This window comes from Mastacembelus armatus, chromosome 12 (assembly GCF_900324485.2).
Source record: "Mastacembelus armatus chromosome 12, fMasArm1.2, whole genome shotgun sequence".
Taxonomy (NCBI): domain Eukaryota; kingdom Metazoa; phylum Chordata; class Actinopteri; order Synbranchiformes; family Mastacembelidae; genus Mastacembelus; species Mastacembelus armatus.
In genome coordinates, this window is record NC_046644.1 from 12,674,255 (window position 1) to 12,692,951 (window position 18,697).

Here is an 18,697-nt window from a genome sequence, read left to right on the forward strand (position 1 = left end):
GGGGGATACGTATGGGGGCGGGTGTTGCGATACATCATGTGTTTAAGCGGTGGAGTGGAGGCCTGGGTTGTACAGGGTTAATGACTGGCCCTCTCTGTTGACTGTGCCGACTCTCGCAGAGGATAAGACTGGCGGTGTAGGGGCATCTGGAGCGCAGGGGTCACATCGCTCACATCAAAGGAGACTGGGGAGTCTAGGTCAATGTGTTTGGCCATGGGGTGGTGGAGAGAATGGAGGAGTAGTTGGAGGGATTGGGAACAGGATCACGGGGAGTAAAGGAGACGAAGAGGCAGAGGGATGGATATAGACAGTGCAAGACAAATATGAGGAGAAACCCAGAGGCTCAAGCAATAGGGGGAAGGGACATGCACAATGTAGGGTTTGTCATTTTTTTGATTTACTGTAAACATTTCATGTTACAATGCAAGGCACTAGGAATGTGAACTTGCATGTATGTGATTGGCTGAATCAACACCTTGCCAAATGACGTCAAGTTGTGCTGAAGAAAAACCTGAACCAGATCCAGCTCTTCTTCCATACAATGCTACATTGTTTGGCTGAGGCCCCTGTCATTGTAGCCCATACTGCATAATCGACTTCCTCTCTGTATATGAGTGAGAAAAATTGCAGGTACATGCTGTATAAGCTGTCACACCATCATGGCTTCAAGGGACACTCGGGCCATTGGTAATGTTACTCATAACCCCTGGACTTTTCTGCTCCATTCATGGTTTTTCCATCCATCCATCCATCATCTATACCCGCTTATTCCTTAACCAGTGTCACGGGGATCTGCTGGAGCCTATCCCAGCTCTCATTGGGTGGAAGGCAGGGGTACACCATGGACAGGTCAATGGTTTTCCCACCTTGCTTATTTTTTATTGATTTTTTTTTTTAACACATGCTAAATATTTGGAAACTGATTGGTCAATTTTTTTCATCTCACAGTGTCTCAGTCAGTAGTTTTTGACAGTGGAGCTCCCTTTCGTTGAGAGTGTCTCACAGCTGTAACCCACAGTACGTCACCTCTTGTTAGACGTTTAGTAAAAAAACTGAAAAAGCCACAGCAATCATGTTTCACAAATGTTGTTGGCTGAGCCATTAACCTTAAAAACACTGCTTATAGACTTTTAAACTGAACTTAGTGAAACAGCTTGAACCAGCTACAGACTGAATGCACAGCTGAACTGAATACAGTCAAAGCTCTGGATGTTGGGGCAGAATGAAGAGTAATACAAATGGTGATTCGATCACTTAGATTACAAAAGAAAAAGTTAATGACATAGTCAGTGGTCATAAATATTTGAAGTGAAGGCCATGACTCCAAAGGGTATGGAGTTTTGAAGTTTCCACCTCTAGTGGCCACATCTCAATAAGTACTGTCAAAATTTTGTGTTTTTGGAAAGACTACTTAGCTTTAGGCCAGAAATGCAACATGATTCAAACCTGCATGTAGCAGTATGGTTATTTACTATAACATTGTGTTTAACAGACACACACACATATGAGATTTATTAGAGTTTATAGCTCCAGAGGAAAAATAGCATAGGAAGGTCATACAGACTGTGGAGATGTAATCCCTTGGATTACCTAGTGAATAATGGGATGCATGAAACAATCAAGTGTAATAATTTGCTGCCAACAACAGCATTTAACTCATGTCCTGCTGTGTCTATGTCACAGGCAAAAAAAAAAAAATGTTTAGCTTATAGTCATGGCCCAGTTTAAAGGGCCCACACACACCACTGAAGGTTTTTCAGCTTAGATCTCCATTCAGGTTGAAGGTGGAAAGTGCTATATAGAATTTATGTGAGGTCCTCACATTCCCTGTACCAGTGAGAATGATGAAGGTATCATTTATCCTGCTTCTCCACAGGTGGAACACAGATAACTGGGGAGACGGTGAATCTCAGTCTGACAGGCCAACACAACAGAGGAGGCCCAGCGCAGACGCAGGATTGAGGTATTACAGGCAAACACACAAACAGACAAAACAATGTGTCAGTGTTTAAAATTTATTGCAAGTATTCTGTTATGTACATGTTTATTTACAAATGTATCCGTGTGTTTCAATCATATTTTGATATCTTTTGACAGCCAGCTAATAACCTCCTGTTTTCTGTATAAGTATGATTAGAAAATCCTATAAACAATCATAAAAAAAACAGGCTATAAAAAAGAAATGAGTCCATCTATCTTTGATACATGCAGGAACAAGTTGATTTACATGATTGAAAAATAAATACTATTGACAAATAACATTCTATCGACTACAAGCATTTAAAAATTTGCCTTTGTCCACATGTAAAACATACCTCTAACATATACTCATTTGTTTGGTGAAACTTACCTCTGATGCGTATGCTGTGTATCAGGTTAATTTTGTTTTTGTTCAAATGTACATTCTAAGTGGTGTCCAGCTGCTACTTTACATGTTGACATGTCTTGATTGTCAGAGAAGTGCCATTTGAGGAATCAATACATAAAACATGAGCACACACACATTCACTGGGTTCATGAGACTGCATGAAACAGAGAACTGAAAGTCACACAAAAGCACAGTAAGTAATTGCCTTCAACATTTGTGGGGCTGTTACGTCAGAAAGAGAGGGAGGTATTTATAGTTTTGGAAGCAAAACCCTTTATCAAACGATATGAAATTACAATGCTATACTACAATTTGTCTCTACATGTCAAAATAAGGTATGGATGATCCACAGACACATCTGTTTCCTACCAATGGATGGCCCAAATTTAACATTTGGAACTCTGGAACAGGGGTAGTATGAAATCACAGATTTAATGTATTTTTACATGGCCTGCTTTTTCTCAGTTATGTGAAGCTCAGTAAACCAAAGCAAATGTTAAACAGTGATCGGCACATGATGCCCTTCCACCATAATGTCCCATTGTCAAACTGCTGATCATAGATTAAATAATGACATTTAAAGCCACATCAATGTTACTTTGACCCCTTAAGGGCAGAGGAACTTGACAAAAGAGCACAAACCCCCAGCTCTGACATATTAAAGTTGTAATGTATAAGTGACCCATTGTGTATTTATACACCAAGCAGGCATAGAAACATTTACATTTGTTTAGTTCCTTGTTTCTGGCCGCCTGATGACTTGGAGTGTAATTCAGCACAAATTTGATTCATCATCAGTATACAGTATATTAATATCAATATTTAGAGACATTGAATATTGATATATATTTTTCTGTCTTCCATACTTGATGAACAAAACCAATATTTTGTTTCTATATCTTCAAAGTGTTGTATTAATTTTTTATACTTGTTGATATGTCCACAATCAACAATGATCCATAGCGTTCAATCTCAAATCAAACATGAATAAACTCCAGCACTTTTCATCAGTGCAGTGCACACTGCAAACTGATTAGCTAAATATTATAAATCTTGTGTCATGAAGGCATGGGGAAAATATAAAACAGATTAAAAATCTAGTTCTTTAATGCTTTGTCACTGTCTACATTGCTGCATGTCATTATCTTTCTGTATATGCGTGGTTGTAATATGGTTTGCATGTTGAGGTCCACCCTAAACATCTGTGCATGAATCAATTCTTTAATTGAAGTCCTCTCCTGTGATGTTTCTGATTCATGAACATAAGCTTAAGTTTTTGACATGCATGTAAATGTAGCCAGCAAAAAGGAAACAAAGAACTCAGCTACCAGATTTAAGAGCAAGCAAATTCACCAAAGAGCCACAACAAAAGCTCCCATCTGCTTATTAATTTTTTAACTTATAGCAATTTTACTACGAAGTTGTTAACTACAAAAACTTAAAAGAAATTGAGAACTCAGGCTATTGAGACAGAAGTCAAACATCTTTTTTACACAAATGCGCGACATGAGTGCAAAACAAGAGAAAAATGATATAGAAAAAAAGGCATATTCCCTCGTCTCTGAAACACTGAAGTCCAAAAAACACTGCTCGAAGACACCACCACCCTGGGGACTGTTGGCAATGCATCTGAAGCATTTCTCTGCTTCTGATCAGTGTCTGCATTTTCACTGTGTCCCTTCTTTGTCTGCACTTGAGCAGTCTTGATGTAAGTTCTGGTTTAGCTCCTCTTTGTTCATATTTATGCTGTTTTCTTATAAGTGCAGATGCTGTCACAGCAAGTTAACTAATAAGATGTTTCTTCTCCCCATCAACACCATCTTACAAATATCCACTGATGTCAGTGAACCACCACTGAATCTCATTAAGATGAACAGCAACACATCCTTCATTAGTATAAATATGAATTCATCAAACCCTGCCTTCTTTTGGTCCTTTTCATTTTTTCTTTTTTGTTTTTTTTTGTCCTATTTTTATTTGTTAAGGGTAAAAAATGTTTTTTTTTTAATTTTTAATTTTTTTTTAGCTGTTCTCGTTCCACTCTGGCATGATGCTGATACTATGTACAGTGTGGTACTGGTGTGGCGATAGTGTACGCGGGATGCCGTGTGTATAGAGGTACTCATTTCCTTGTAGGCTGGTTGTTGGTGACTGGATCCCAGCCCCAGGGCTGCACTGGCGGCCCAGAGTCTGGTGGGTCATGGAGCTTTGGTACATGGCCGCGTGATGGCCATCACCCAGCTGCGGAGAGCCGTGGCCTCCTACACCGCCAAGTCTGGAAACCAGAGACCCTGATGTGAAGTGAGCGGAGAAGTGCTGGTAGGGCAGTCGCTCCATTGGCTGCATGGTGGTGACAGAGCAACTCCCATAGGGTGAGACGCTGGCCCAAGTGTTGCAACTGATGTCTTCCAAACTGGGAACAGGCTCAGCACCCTGTGAGGTGCTGGCATACATACAGGCCTGTCGCTGGCTGGATTCACTGCGGTAGGGCCCTGCGGCCAGGCCGAGACTCTGGGCGTAGCCAGCAGGGCGGTAGTAATGATCATCCTCACTGGATGAGCTCTCCAGGTAGGTTTTCTTATAGCTGTGCTCACCTGAGTGACAGTCATCCTCCACTGCAGGTAGAACAGTTAAAGAACAGTGTTACTCCATTTTTACCTTTCAAGTAAAAACATGACAAACATTTTTGGAATAATGCAGGATTGGCTTTTACTAACATCAGAACAAATAATTATACTATTTTGCAGATTCAATGATGATCGACAACAAATATACAAGTGTTAGAAATATACATTTGCAAGCTCTGTACATAAACAGTGTATAAGTGTTCCAGCACCTTTTCTTATAAATAAATACACATTTAACACAATTAGTTTACATTTTACATCTTTATAAATATGTGGTGTGTTCATACAGTATATAAAGAATATAAAATTTACATGATAGTCCTTAATGATCATGGTTGTTTGTGGTGTAATTGGCCAAATAACAGTACTTTTCTTGAACAACTCAGTGTACAAACCTAATTAGAAGGCAGTTTAATAGCATGTTTCTGCATGTTAACAACAACAGCTATAAATCAGAATCTCCTGTAATAAATCCCCCACATGCCATCAACACTGTTTCATACTTTCAGAGTTTACAAGGAGGTTTCTCACCTTTCCTCTTAATGCAGTGGTAGTCCTGGCCGTGCTCGTGTGGAAGCGGGTAGGATCCGGACTGAGGCAGCATGTCCTGTGAGGTGCTTGTGACCCCGTTCTCACACTGAGAGTACTGGGAGCTCAGGGTGCTCGGGGTGCCCATGCCCTGAACCTCCCCACTGAAGGGGCTCTGGCTGGAACCCACTCTCTGTCGCACTGTGCTGCGAGGCACTACTGGATACTCTTTGGTACTATACACACACACACACACACACACACACACGAACATACAGTTACAGTTGTTGGTAATTATCTAGAACTTACTTCCTGAATTTTTACTGTGTATTATGTAATATTTATTTAACTAAGAGCTAAATTAGTAGTTTAATCTTGTGCTATTATTGCTATGACTATGTTGTAATTCTAAAGCTAGCTGACAACAATCTCGAGCTTGAGTCGCCCCCACTCAGGTCACATGGACAGACTGCTGAACATGCCACTTCAATTAATCCACAGGATCTATCAATAGATTATTTTGCTACTTTTGATATTTTTATTTCAGAGATCATTTCAGTTGAACCAGTGACCTGGTTTTGCAATAAACTCTTGCTTCAACAGTGTAACCAGGAGCAGACGTACATAGCTTACTGTGCTCGGTAGGATTGGACACCGGCATGTAAGATTGATGGTGTGGTTTGAACTCTCACCAAGCGCTATATATTTGCAAGTTTTGATAGGTGAAATGCATTTCACTCAAAACGCTGCATTATCTTCTGGCAGGCACCTCCTTCCAGAGACTTAATCTGTTTCTGATACAATTAAATGTGTGGTTTTTACGTAAAAGTACAGAAGTCTGTTCGCTACCCAGGGATTTTCTCTACAGAATGAATCATGGCAATCAGAAAGGCTAAATTATTATTATTTATTCTGTGGCTCAGAATAAAGGTTATACTAAGGAGGTAGGATTTTAGCACATTCAGAAAAGCCAAACAGCTTTTTCAGTTTTTTATGATTTTTGGATTTCTGTATCTGAATATAGACGGTCTCTCTATGGGCTGCTCAAGGGGGAGTTGGAGGGCTGCGAGTTTCAAAACCAGATTTTCTCCTTTGAAAAAGTGTTTTCCACTCAGTATGGACGCATGCTCGATCTCTCATCTGGACTGAATAATAGAATAGAGAGAGAGAGAGAGCAAGCAATGTGGTTGTATTCTCCTTTGGCTGCTGGACCAAGTGATACCACCAGTTCTACACAAATGCATAGAGACTCACACATACACAGCTGGAACGTCTTGGTAGAAAGAGCCGTGAGGAAGGGAGATGTTGCTGTCTTGTTTCAGAGGTTCTGCCAGATCAGCCATAAAAGTCTTCAGCATGAAAACTGGCTGAAGATCAAGAACTACACTTACATCACCGAAAATAACACTCACTGAAAACGATCATGACTGGAGTGCATTGGAGTGATTGAAAGATTAAAGTGGGGCTTGTTAAGCGACAGTGTGACCTAGAAGCCAGTAATCCCTGACTAACTGCAGTAACATTTCTCTACTCATTTGACATCGGTCAGTTTGTGTCAGTGCTTCTGTGTATCAGAGCCAAGGATCAATTAGAAGATGAGATTGCTAAGACAATATAGATTTGCACAGGCCCAAAAGTGAAAAGGAAGCTCCAGTAGCTACCTCTGCATTCTGGACATCCGGTGCAGCTCCATGTCATCACTTCCACGAAAGCCTTTCGCAAATGGGTTGTTCTCAATCTTCAGCTGGGTTATCTGAAATGGCAAACACACTTGACATTACACACACGTCAGTAAGAGCCATTTATTGTGCTGCATTATCACAAGATCTACATAGCATTTTAAAAAATCGCCTGGGCCCAGGTTTGCATCAATATTTTATTCCAAAAAAGTAGCAGCTATTAAAATGCAACATTTCAGTGCAAACTGGACTTTAGCTTCAGCTTCCTATGGTTGACAGAAATACAACTTGCTTACGTACTGCTTAGTTTTGAAGTTTTCTTGGATGCATCTAACTACTCTCAAGCTACCCACGAGAATAAAATAGTAGATCACATTTCCAGAAATCTCAAATGCCTTTGGAGAAACAATTTAATGAAAGCATGTCACAATAAGACACAGTTTCACTTCATAATTTATAATGTTACATTTGATGGTCTCTGGCTTAAAAGATGGTTGACATATTGATAGATGCAAATAAAATGATTTATTATCTGACTTTATGTTTTGCAGAAAATGTCTTTTTAAATGTAAAAAAATAGATTAAAAAAAAAAAAAAAACAGTCCTGAAACAGTAGATTAATCCCAAGCAGTTTAAACAGAATCCAGGGATATCCCTCTCATGAGCACGGCTTTCTGGCAGGTAATTAGTTGGCAGCTCTTGTGTGCTTCCAGCTTTCTGACAAGCCTGGAGGGTTGTCTGCACGCTGGCTGACACTGCAACCAACCCTTGTAAAATCTCTTGTGTGACACTGCACTAGCTTCTTGTTAAAACACACAGCCTGGCACAGGGTTACATATTGTTTCATCTTTTGAAAAGTTTGGAATAAAAAGTTCAGAGCCCTGTTGCACTCTCTTTACCCTCCACACATGTTCCAAGAAGAAGTACAGCTAGACAAATAATTACCCATTCCGGAGTGATAGCCTGACTTCAGTTTACAGAAAAATAATATATTTTGCAAAACACATGTGCGTTCTCCTACTGACTGTGCTCAGAGGATGGAAATAATCAGATCAGCGAATATGGACACTGTTAAAAAATAATTTAAAAGTAGACAAAATTCATTCACAACTTCAAAGACTGCACAGTTTTACTAGACTGTCCAAACTATGCTCATTAAAATAACTGAGGCCTGTATAAATATATTTACAGATACTTTGAGCTATTTTAACCTAAAGGAGTCATGTGCTTAAAATGGGACGTATCAAATATAACTTTAACTATAGAGTTTATGTCTGTTGTCATGTTTTTAGTTATTTCAGGAAATGCAGTTTATAAAAATGTTTTAATTATAGATGTGACAGGAAAGACTTGAGACACTTTAACCATATTCATTATCCCACAGGTGAAGTGGACACATGGCTGCAGCACATGCACGTTGCTGTGGCAGATGTTTGTTTGATTAGACAGTTGTAGTAACGCGCCTGGAAATCAGAAATGCGTGTTTTTCTGAACACTTCTGAGAAGCGCCAATAATTAGACCCGGGTTACGATCTCAGCCCCCAATAATGTGTTTGAAAAATAATGAATGGTTTCTACAGAAGGCCGGTCATTTGCGCTTCCTGTTCCCAGAAAAACGGCGACTCCGGATTGGCTGCTGGAACATTATGAGCTTTCGCCCCTTTCCCCCATATTCCCCAAACTAAAAACATATAGGCCTACATGGTTAAATGACGTTAAACAGACGCTGTTTGTAGATATCTGCATTCCCAAAGCTGTTTCCCCTTAGAAACTCAAACAAAGTGGCCTAAATACTGAGTTTTACTTTTGCTTCATTCCCTAAGCCTTAACACGCACGTCTGTTTATAGCGATAAACTGAAGTCATTTATAAATTCAATTCGATTGTTGTTAGAAAAAGCTGTTGCGACAAATGTTAGTGTTCATGTTACATTAATCTCTTACATAAACTAGATTAGGCCTCTTTACGTTATTCACGTTAGAGATTACTGCGCAACAAGAAAATAAAGATTTGAACATTTATTATAGTAATATAAATTATTATTTACATTATATATAATTGTATAGACTATAATATTTTCAATATGCTCGTTGTGATTTTTATTATTTAACCTACCAAAGCGGCGCTCTTTTAACATGCAACTTTATGTTGCGCATTTATTACCCACATGCTGTTTTAAAATAAATAAACGTTTTAATTGGCACAAAGAATTTCAGTGAGATAGAAATAAGTTTTGTTGATAACGGACTGTTATTTACTTACATAAGAAATAATCGCCACACTATTATGAGTTAGGCTACTTGTCATAGTCTGTGGTTTTATCAGGGGGCTTATCTGCAGTCTGTCTCACCCTACAAAGCGCTACAGGCCTGTAACTTGGAAGAAGTCTCTTGAGGTCTGACGTCGTCCAGTCGGAGATCTGAGATTTCCCTCATCTGTCAGTGACTCGGTGTGATAGAGATTCACAAACAGCTTTACAGGCTTTTAGTTTCTCTCCTGCAACCAACAGATTCAGTTTGGCTGCAGCCAAACTGTTTTCAGCTCTGTGACAGTGACATTAGAAATATCTTCGTGTTTATTATTTGAAAAGGAAATTGGACTTTTCACATTCTGCAGGATCAAAATGATGAGGGTGCGGTAGCTTATGTGAAGTTTTCCCTTAAAAGTTGCTTTGCATTTCAAATGGTCTATTTACTGTTTCACAGCCTGCAAATGTAAAATTAAATCCAAGTGAGGGCCATTAAGGACTTACTTTATGGTTCTGATAGGATGTAACCGCAATGAAGGCTGTCTCGGTGAAGACGTGAGTGCAGAAGGCCGTGTTTTTGGAGCCGAAGCCGTTATTTTCATCCGCCTTCACAATGTGGATCCTCGGTTGATACTTGTGCATGGAATTTAGGATGATCTAGAATGAAAACAACGCGGAGCCTAGCATTAGATACTTACATAATATTACAATAAAGTTTGTTTTCATATATATATATATATATATATATATATATATTTAAGGTTTTCTAAAAATAAAGTTTGACAGAAGTAAACATATAAAATATGGCCAAAATAAAATATGCTTTGACATAATTTCTGCATAAATTCAGGCACTAGAGGCAAAAAAGAAGAAGAAAAAAAAGCTTGGCAGCTTTAGGTTAAGGTAATGTAATCCATTCATCTCACAGCCAGGACCCCAAGACCTCGAATTAAGATGAAAAATTTCAGTCAAAAACTGCTTAACTGCACTTTTTGGATAAATCACCAGAGTTGATTTGACCAATGTTAAAAACATTAAAAAGGTAATGAAAGTTTAGTTTGTAATAAAAATGGGCCATTATTTTTGCCTTTGTAGAAGGCCTGCTATTATAAACTCATTAAAAAAAAGTCTGAAAATTGAAATAACATTTTACTGATCCACCACTGTATTGCCATTGTTACATTACTGCCCACATGAAAACCAGTGATACAGAATAGATGAGCAAAAGAATAATTGGCTGATGTGTCTTCTCAGTTGTTGCCCCTCTGACGTAAGTCAGCAATGACAGCTACCAGTGACTAGCTTGGCGACATTAAGATCATGTGAACTTGAGCCTTGAACTTCTTTTCTGAGGCCGTCTCATCTCTGGGTCTTTAGTTTAATTGTTTTGACAGACCAGAGACTCATGGTCAACAGCACTGAGAAAATGTAATGTTTTTTTTCCATTTTTTAACCAGATCCACTTACATTTAAACATTTTTTTTTGTTCTCCTCCTCATAACTCACCCTCCTTTTTACGCCCAGTTACCCCCCCACCTCCATCCCATAGGCATTCCTCCTATCTGTTATCTTAAAGGTTGTTTTTGTACCTGCCTTTCACTGCCAGCATGTGAAGAGACAAGGGCTCGCTCTGGCCTCCAGTGCCTGTGGGGGCATTCTGCAGTATAAAGCCAAGTGAACTACAGAGCTTCAGATCGATGACAGAGTAATCATTCATTACTAATTTTCAGCTCAACTTGATCTTATTTAATAGTGCAAAAGATGTTTGTAAGAGATTGGGTAAGATATTTTTCTGTTATCTACAGGGTGTCTTAAATAATACAGATGAATGAATTCGTTGTGCCTGTCAGGTTTAGGAAGAGAAGACTTCAAGATGGAAAATGAGCCACTGCTAATTTTACTATTAGTAGGAAAGTATTTCAGTCCTGCATACTTGGAGCTGGGGATAGTTTTCCCTAAAACTGAGTGAAGTGAAATTGTGTTGCTTTAGATAAGTCTGTTTCACTTTCCCTATTTAAGTGTGGGATTGGTTCCTGTGTTTTAAAGTTGTGTCACTGTGCAAACTAAAATCTATTCTGAATCTATGTTGCGACTATCAGACAGCACCACCGTTCTGTTTGGATAAATAAAGAGGTGGTAACTTTCTAGAAAAGATCTTTTTAAAACTATTGGAGCACAGAGCACAAAGAAGTAGGTTTAACAAAATCTGTGCATGCATTCATTACTGGCTTATTTGAGGTCTGCAGAGATATAGCCAATATTGGGACAAACCCATCAGTGCAAACACATCATTCACCGCTACCTGGTTTTAGAAGCTAAAAACGTTGGCCCCTAAGACACATTATAAGTTGCATGGAAATTTCAGGATGTACATTTCACCCTGGAAAATAGCATGGTCTACTGACTGTGGGTTCCCAGAGGTTGTGGGGGTAGGGGTGTAGCTGTGGACCACCCACTGGGACCTCAGCACACGCCTCGTCTCCCCGGCCCAGCCGCTGCCCTGCCTGGGTCCCTGTATCTACAACCCCCCCGCCCCCTCTGGGTGATAGTATTTAGTGATAGTGAGGGATCGCTTTGGGTCTCGCGCTGCTGCCCTTTCCTTTCAAGTTCCACTACATCAGAGAGTTTCCCCGAGCTTTGGGATTAGCAGGCTTTGTACACCATCATCTATTGCTCATCGCACACTGCCATTCAAATATAAACAGTGCAATCCTCACACTCCACCCTCCTGGCCAAAACATGTGTGGGAAGACAGGGAGACGAGTGCAGGAGCAAATTGAGGGGCGAGATGAATAACAGAAATATTTCAGGAGTTTAGAGCAACATCAAAGTAAAAACTGCATCTTGGTATGAAATTTGAGGCAAGAACAAATGACTTTTAGGAATTTAGGTACAAAAACAACACAAATGTGACCATGTAAATCTATAACAATAAAACTAAAGTAATAATTTAATACAACAGTTTAAAAATATTCCAATCCTTTAACTAAATCTAGAAATATTATAATATTGAGATACTTTAGTACAAGTAAAAGTTCTGCATTCAAAATTTTATTTATTTAAAAATACAAGCTGTTAAGTGTGAAAAATAAACGTACTGATCCAAACTGAGCCTTGTAACAGGTTATGTTATCATATGCAGTACACGATGGTACTGAATTAAGATTTCCAATGCATTCAGGTATAAGTGGCATTTTATAAGTTGAACACATATATATAGTAAAATTCCTACAACAGTAAGATTACAGTTTATTTAATTAAATTATATGTATGGATAAATAAAAGAGACCTTTCAGATATAATATGTGCAATAGCAGACTGCATACTATATGTGCCTCTAAGATTTAACACATTGTATTTGTACATTTGTACGTACAAACATACTAACCTATTTTGTCCCTGCAAAACATTCATCCAGGTAGCATTTTACTTTTAAATTCCATGCAAGAAATATTTGGTTTTGCACTCCAACCTGTTGCATTATTATTTATTTGACTAACAAAGTTTCACTATTACCTGAATGCAAGTGTCAGTGTCTCTCCTGTCAACTGTCCTGATCTGCTGAGCTCGGCCCTGTTCAGTTCGTTAACGTGTCTAATTACCAGACATTTCCCTTCAGTCCCCTCCTGAATGGGTCCAAATCAGACATACCTTTTTGGTCTCATGTCTCACTGCTAGTAATTATAAATCAGCTACATGTTATTTCAACCAGCTGGACCAACAAGCTGATGGAGTATATTTCTGGCGTTTCATTTATGAATCCCTTGGTGCTGTCTCACAGCACGAAAGCCAGGAACCACTGCAACCAATCAAAAATGCACTTTAACCCAAAATGTACAACACTGCTCACATTCTGACTGAGCTCTAGTTTCATCTCACCAGCTGCGCTTTGGCAAGGAGATAATCACTATAGGTGCCATGTGGATAGATATTAGCTGTGTGTGTGTGTAGAAATACACAGTAACAAAACAGCTGAAAACAGCCTCAGATACTGATACTAGTACCTACAACTAAATAAATCCATTGTTAAGGTACATTTAGTCAGAATGATAATTGGAAAACATTTAATCACTATAATATTTAATGAGAGTATTTCTTCTTTTTAAGTTTTAGATTTAGTTTGAGCTATAGTCTATTAAAAACAACCCACTTACATTATTTTCTAATCTCTGTTAAATCTTATTCAGTTTCATGTGCACACACACATGCACATTAATTGAACACTTGTTAATTAAAGCTTTTCCTTATCATTTAACCCCTGGCCTTTAAAAACGTAATTGCTATTGCTATGCCTTTTGCCTTTTGCCAGCCTTATACTTGTTTTTCCCTTAACGACCATTAGGAAGGAAGCTAATTGTGTGACTGTACCTTTTCTACAGCAACATATGTCATTAGGTCTGACTGTGTTCATCAGCTCAAAACGCCAACAGGCCAATTTGTAGCATGGAAAGATGTTGATGAAGTAAGTGATGTTTGTGTTTTCTGTTGTTTTTGCAGGGATCACTAAACCCCGGGACCAGAGACTGGGTCCAGAATAATGAGGAGGTAAATGAGCAGCATGCACGCTCTCACAGGTGAAGGGGGTGAGGAAGGTGGTGGGTAGGGATGCAATTGGCTCTTTCCTTTTTGCTAAAAAGTACCCAACTGTTCTCCTTTACTTATGAAAGCAGAGGTCTGTAACCTGTAACTTTAATACATCTAGGAGGGGGGGGTGCAATAATTAGGCTGAGCAACTAAAAGTACCAAACAGGTTCCACACTGTTGGTGTAACAAACATGTTGTCTTAATTTAACATCATTGCTGGTTGGGGAGGGTTTCCCGAGTCTAAAATAATGAGGAAAATATGAAACAACAATTCTTAAGTGAGATTTATAAAAAAAAAAACTGTTTTGCATTATTTTATTCTGGAAGTAAATATGGAAATAGATCATATTTAGCATTTTTGGGAAGAATACTTACATTGGCCTACATCATTTTACTATTTGGCCTACAAATATAGTTGCAATGAAACTGTTCTCCATACACATTTTCTTAACCAATACCTTCTCCTGCAAATTTGTATCAAACACAGGCAAAAATAAAGGTTGCCAGAAAAATATTCTCTTAAGAGCAAAACTTTAAAACAGGAATTATGAATAAAATCTATTTGTGTAATTTGAGTATAGCACAGAATATACTAGGTTGCATATATTAAAAAAAATAAAACTTTAGCTCAGACAAAACTTTCAGTAAATTTGAGCCTTAATGGTGCGTAAATATGCGAAATATATTTTAAAGGAATGCAGTTGAAAAGTTTCAGTTTCTCTTAAAAAAAATAAAATAATAATAAAAATATGAATCATTATTCTCACGGAACAATTGCAGTGTCGCTTATTTAAATGGCCTATTTCCTAGTTTGTGGGTGAAGCTACGGGCTTTAACTTCACACACTTGCATCACAGGTTTTGAAGCTAAACGAGGAAAACCACCATTAGACGCGGATCCGCTGCCGAAACCAGCGCTTGTTGTACAGGGTGATTAAGAGAACTAGATGCGTAAAAAGGGACGCCTATTTGGGCTATAAAGCCGAGTCCACGCTGCTCCAATGCCACTGTGAGCAACACATCGAACAAAAAACGCAGTGTGGATTTTCAATGCCATCACATTCACAGATTTGTGGTGAAATAGTATAGATGATAGGCCTAGGCACCTACGTGTCCGAACGGGTCCAGGTGGTTGTTGGTCAGTTTCAGCTTCTGGAAGGAGACGAGTTGCCTCATCCAGTGCGCCCCCGTGGCGGGAGAGTCCGGGTGAACGTAGAGCCTCCCGGGCATTGCGGGCTCTGCCTTCCCGGTCACAGACCTAAATCACAGCGAATACAGTCACACTGTAACACTGCACTGACACCCACATGCCGGCTATCACCAAAGCAGACGCTAACATGCTGGAAGAAGCGGACCGTCTTATTGGTGCGAAATGATAATTAGACACTGTCATTATATGCAGAACTAAGCTATTAACCTTTTACGATATTGAAATTGAACTGGATGTAACTTATTACAAGACATGTAAATAAAATCACAGCTAATGGGAAGAATCACAGTTAATTATGCGGCACTATTATGTTTTTATGCACTTTACTAAAATGTTTACTTTATTATCCAACTTTTGCATTAAAGCTCTTTTAAATCAAACAGATCTATAAAGTGACCCACAGTGTCACATGACATTTTAAGCAGTTTGGTTTTAGATTGTCAGTGGTCAGACTCGCTGTGTTAGACATTGTTTTCCATCACTGTTAGATCAAAAGGAGAATTAGTTCCAGGACATGCTTTGCTCAGTCATTATCGGCACTATTGGCATATGATTATCCTCTTTAAATATCTCCTCATTGAAAGGCGCTGACCCAAACAAGTCATTCCTGACCAAGCGTTAGAGAGGTCCACATGACATTCAACAAATATGTTTATGCTGCAGTGTGAATGAAAGCCTTGTTGCAACGCGCATATAGGCCGGTATAGCTATAGGAAAAGTCATTAAACATTCAGTCAACACCGACAAGTCAGAAACGTCTCTCCCCCTGACTCCGTTTGTTTGGCAACTAATAGAAAACGCACAGTTCATAATTCTTCTGGAATAAATATGGTCACTTCCGATTCTCGTCCATCAGGACAACAAAAAACAACGATCCACATTATTATGAAATACCCTGTGAGTACAATAATAGTAAAAATGTTTCTGCAAGGGAAAGTCTTAAAAATTATTATTTTTTTGAGTGTATTTTACATACCATTTATTGTCGGCGAATTTATATCGATGGTCGTCCGCTGGAACAACATCCATCAGCAGAATATATTTAGTTTTGGGGTTTAGTCCCGTGACTTTCACTTTGAAGCTGGGAAACATTCGCCTGTAAAAGGAAAAAGACGGTTTATAGCGCTTCATGGTATATTTTCATACCCACGGTGTGTGTGTGTGTGTGTGAGTGAAGGAAATCACCACAACTCCCATCTAATTTTGGCACTTTTCAAACCTGTGCTGGGTTTTACTGAATTGCGCATGAAAACAAATTTGCGTTTTCACAATAAAGCTGACGACTTGGAATTGATTCCAATTTGCAAACTAAAGTGAACTACCCAACGTAGGATCACTTAAACGGTCAGATAAATATATGCTGTATATGCAGGACGTTCACTCTGAGTTACACCTTTTGTCACTGTGTGCCAGATTCGGTTTAGGAGATCAATTGGACAGTGAGTAGGTGTCATAATGGACAAAATCGTATAATGTAATCAGTGGGAAGGCCTGGGTACTAGAGTTGTTATTGTATTGTATCATTTCACGCCAAAAACAGGAGTGAAATATAATAGAGACTTTGTGCTGCTGTGCGGAAACAACTGCCTTATTGAATTATAATGAGTCATCAATTATAATACAGCCATGTGAGACACCTGCCATTTGACATGAACACACACCAGCCGTCTTCGTGCATATGTGCAAGTTCACGCTATTATGACTGGATCCAGTCTGTGGAGCGGACAGTCAGACACGTGTACAGTCCCTGCATAACACGATGCCTGCAAAAGTGTCGAATGCAGGAAGAGTCTACATGCAATTACAATTACACTCACACTCAGAGCAGACAGAGGCTGCTAACTGGAAGAACACATTTATTTCGCTTTATTTCAATGAAACAAACTCATAACTGAGCAGAATTTTAGTGTGGCCAGTTTTGTCCATTTGCTCTCTCAGGCTGATTGGTCGATGTTATTGCATTTCCCAACAAGGCCACCCAGACTAAAATATAGGCTATGCTCTCATGGTGTTGCAAAGCGCTAAATCGTTCACCAGATGCTCTGTGTTTTCTCTGTGGCTCCTCACAGTGTATATTTCCAAATCCCCACGCAGGGGAAAAAAAAATACAATTGGGCCCACAGTGTCTTTTTTAACTTACACCAACAAGCAGACATGCAGTCAGTAAACCATTGTTCTGATTCAAAACTTTAAGGTCACAATAATAACAACCATTTTGGCATCTTACCTTCCGGCTTTGGTGATGATCATCTCCGTCCCCACCTCGTGAAACTTCATCCACAGTTCCCTCTCGTGCAGGTAGACTTTTATTCCCTCCATTCCCTTCAAAATAAAACATCTTAGTGCCAAAAACGCTCATATCCTCGTTGTGAAAGGGTTGACTTTAGATTTTACGCGTGGTGCCAGGCAGTAGTTACGCATGATTTGAGGCCTTCTGAGTTACTTAAATAGCTGATTGTCAGAAATAGCTGCCGAAGTGGAAATTTTAAATGGCAGTGACCTGAAGCGAAACGTTTTGAGCAGATATTATTTTAAATTCAGGTCTAAACAAAAAATAATCTAAGACAGTGACAATATAACTCTAGCAAAAACACTTAGTAACTTCAGATCTGACTGCACTCAGTCATTATGCAGTTTTTAACCTGTTGAGCTTTAGCATACACATATAGTAAATAATATGCAGTATAGTAGGCTATAGTTAATATCTGACGAGGAGCCTATTTTGCAACAGAATTTATTATAAATAGTCATAAACTCGTAGCTGGAAATAAACGATCACGTTTCGAGACGTTTTTTATTGTTCAACTATAGTTGAACGCTCGAAATTAATTTCTAGCGTCAGTTTCTCTGAGCGTTTAAATCTTACAAAACACAGAATCTAAAAAAGTTCTACAGGCAGCTGCATGTGGTGATATATTTACAGAAACATTCCAAGTCATTACCAAACATTTTCTTTATCCTTCAAAAATAATAATAATATTTAAACTTCCAAACCAGCAGCGTAAAACTCAGATGCTTTAATGCGCGTATTGCTGTGAATGTGTGACCTCGGCTTTACAGCCTGGAGCAGTGAGAGTGAGGCCTACACCACTGACCGATACTGACCTGCTGGATGTAAGTTGTCTGTGATGATGGGGATTTGTTTGAGGTCCCATTTTGTTTCTCTGATTTATTTTCGCTCTGCACCTCCCTTGAATCTGAGACACCAGGAGAGTTTTGGAGGCTAAAAGTCTCCTCTTGGTCCGCCATGACCGTAGCGCCGAAAACTACCGTCCCAGCTGGAAGACCCAAGCAGAGTCGTCAGAGTCAGTGTATGGGACAGGACCTACTTATTAAAATGATTAAATTGCGATGTGAATAAGTTTTAACACACACAGACAGACCGACACTGGTAAACTTTACTTTGTTATTATGTGACCACTGTGTTTCTCATTTTCAGGTTTTGAGCTAAACAC

The 18,697-nt window shown here is 39.1% G+C and overlaps 1 protein-coding gene across 2 annotated transcripts; it reads right to left on the reverse strand.

Moving 5' to 3' along the window:
• Positions 1 to 4,390: 4,390 nt before the first annotated feature.
• tbx5a (T-box transcription factor 5a) lies at positions 4,391 to 18,491 on the reverse strand. Of its 2 annotated transcripts, none has more exons than XM_026297873.1 (8): positions 18,348 to 18,491; positions 17,470 to 17,564; positions 16,219 to 16,338; positions 15,143 to 15,290; positions 9,954 to 10,106; positions 7,185 to 7,276; positions 5,527 to 5,759; positions 4,391 to 4,983 (listed from the first exon to the last, which is right to left on the reverse strand). In XM_026297873.1, the coding sequence occupies exons 1-8, from the start codon at positions 18,489 to 18,491 to the stop codon at positions 4,391 to 4,393; spliced, it is 1,578 nt and encodes a 525-aa protein (XP_026153658.1). The 2 variants fall into 2 exon arrangements, with proteins under 2 accessions (XP_026153658.1, XP_026153657.1); XM_026297872.1 differs by having other exon boundaries at positions 17,470 to 17,580; positions 18,334 to 18,491.
• Positions 18,492 to 18,697: the final 206 nt, after the last annotated feature.

Coding starts and splice junctions, on each gene's coding strand:
- tbx5a (XM_026297872.1), bottom strand. CDS start 18,491: ATGGCGGACCAAGAGGAGACTTTTAGCCTCCAAAACTCTCCTGGTGTC. Junction 16,339..17,469: donor ATCATCACCAAAGCCGGAAG/GTAAGATGCCAA, acceptor TTCCTTTTACAG/GCGAATGTTTCCCAGCTTCA. Junction 7,277..9,953: donor CATCCTATCAGAACCATAAA/GTAAGTCCTTAA, acceptor TTGCCATTTCAG/ATAACCCAGCTGAAGATTGA.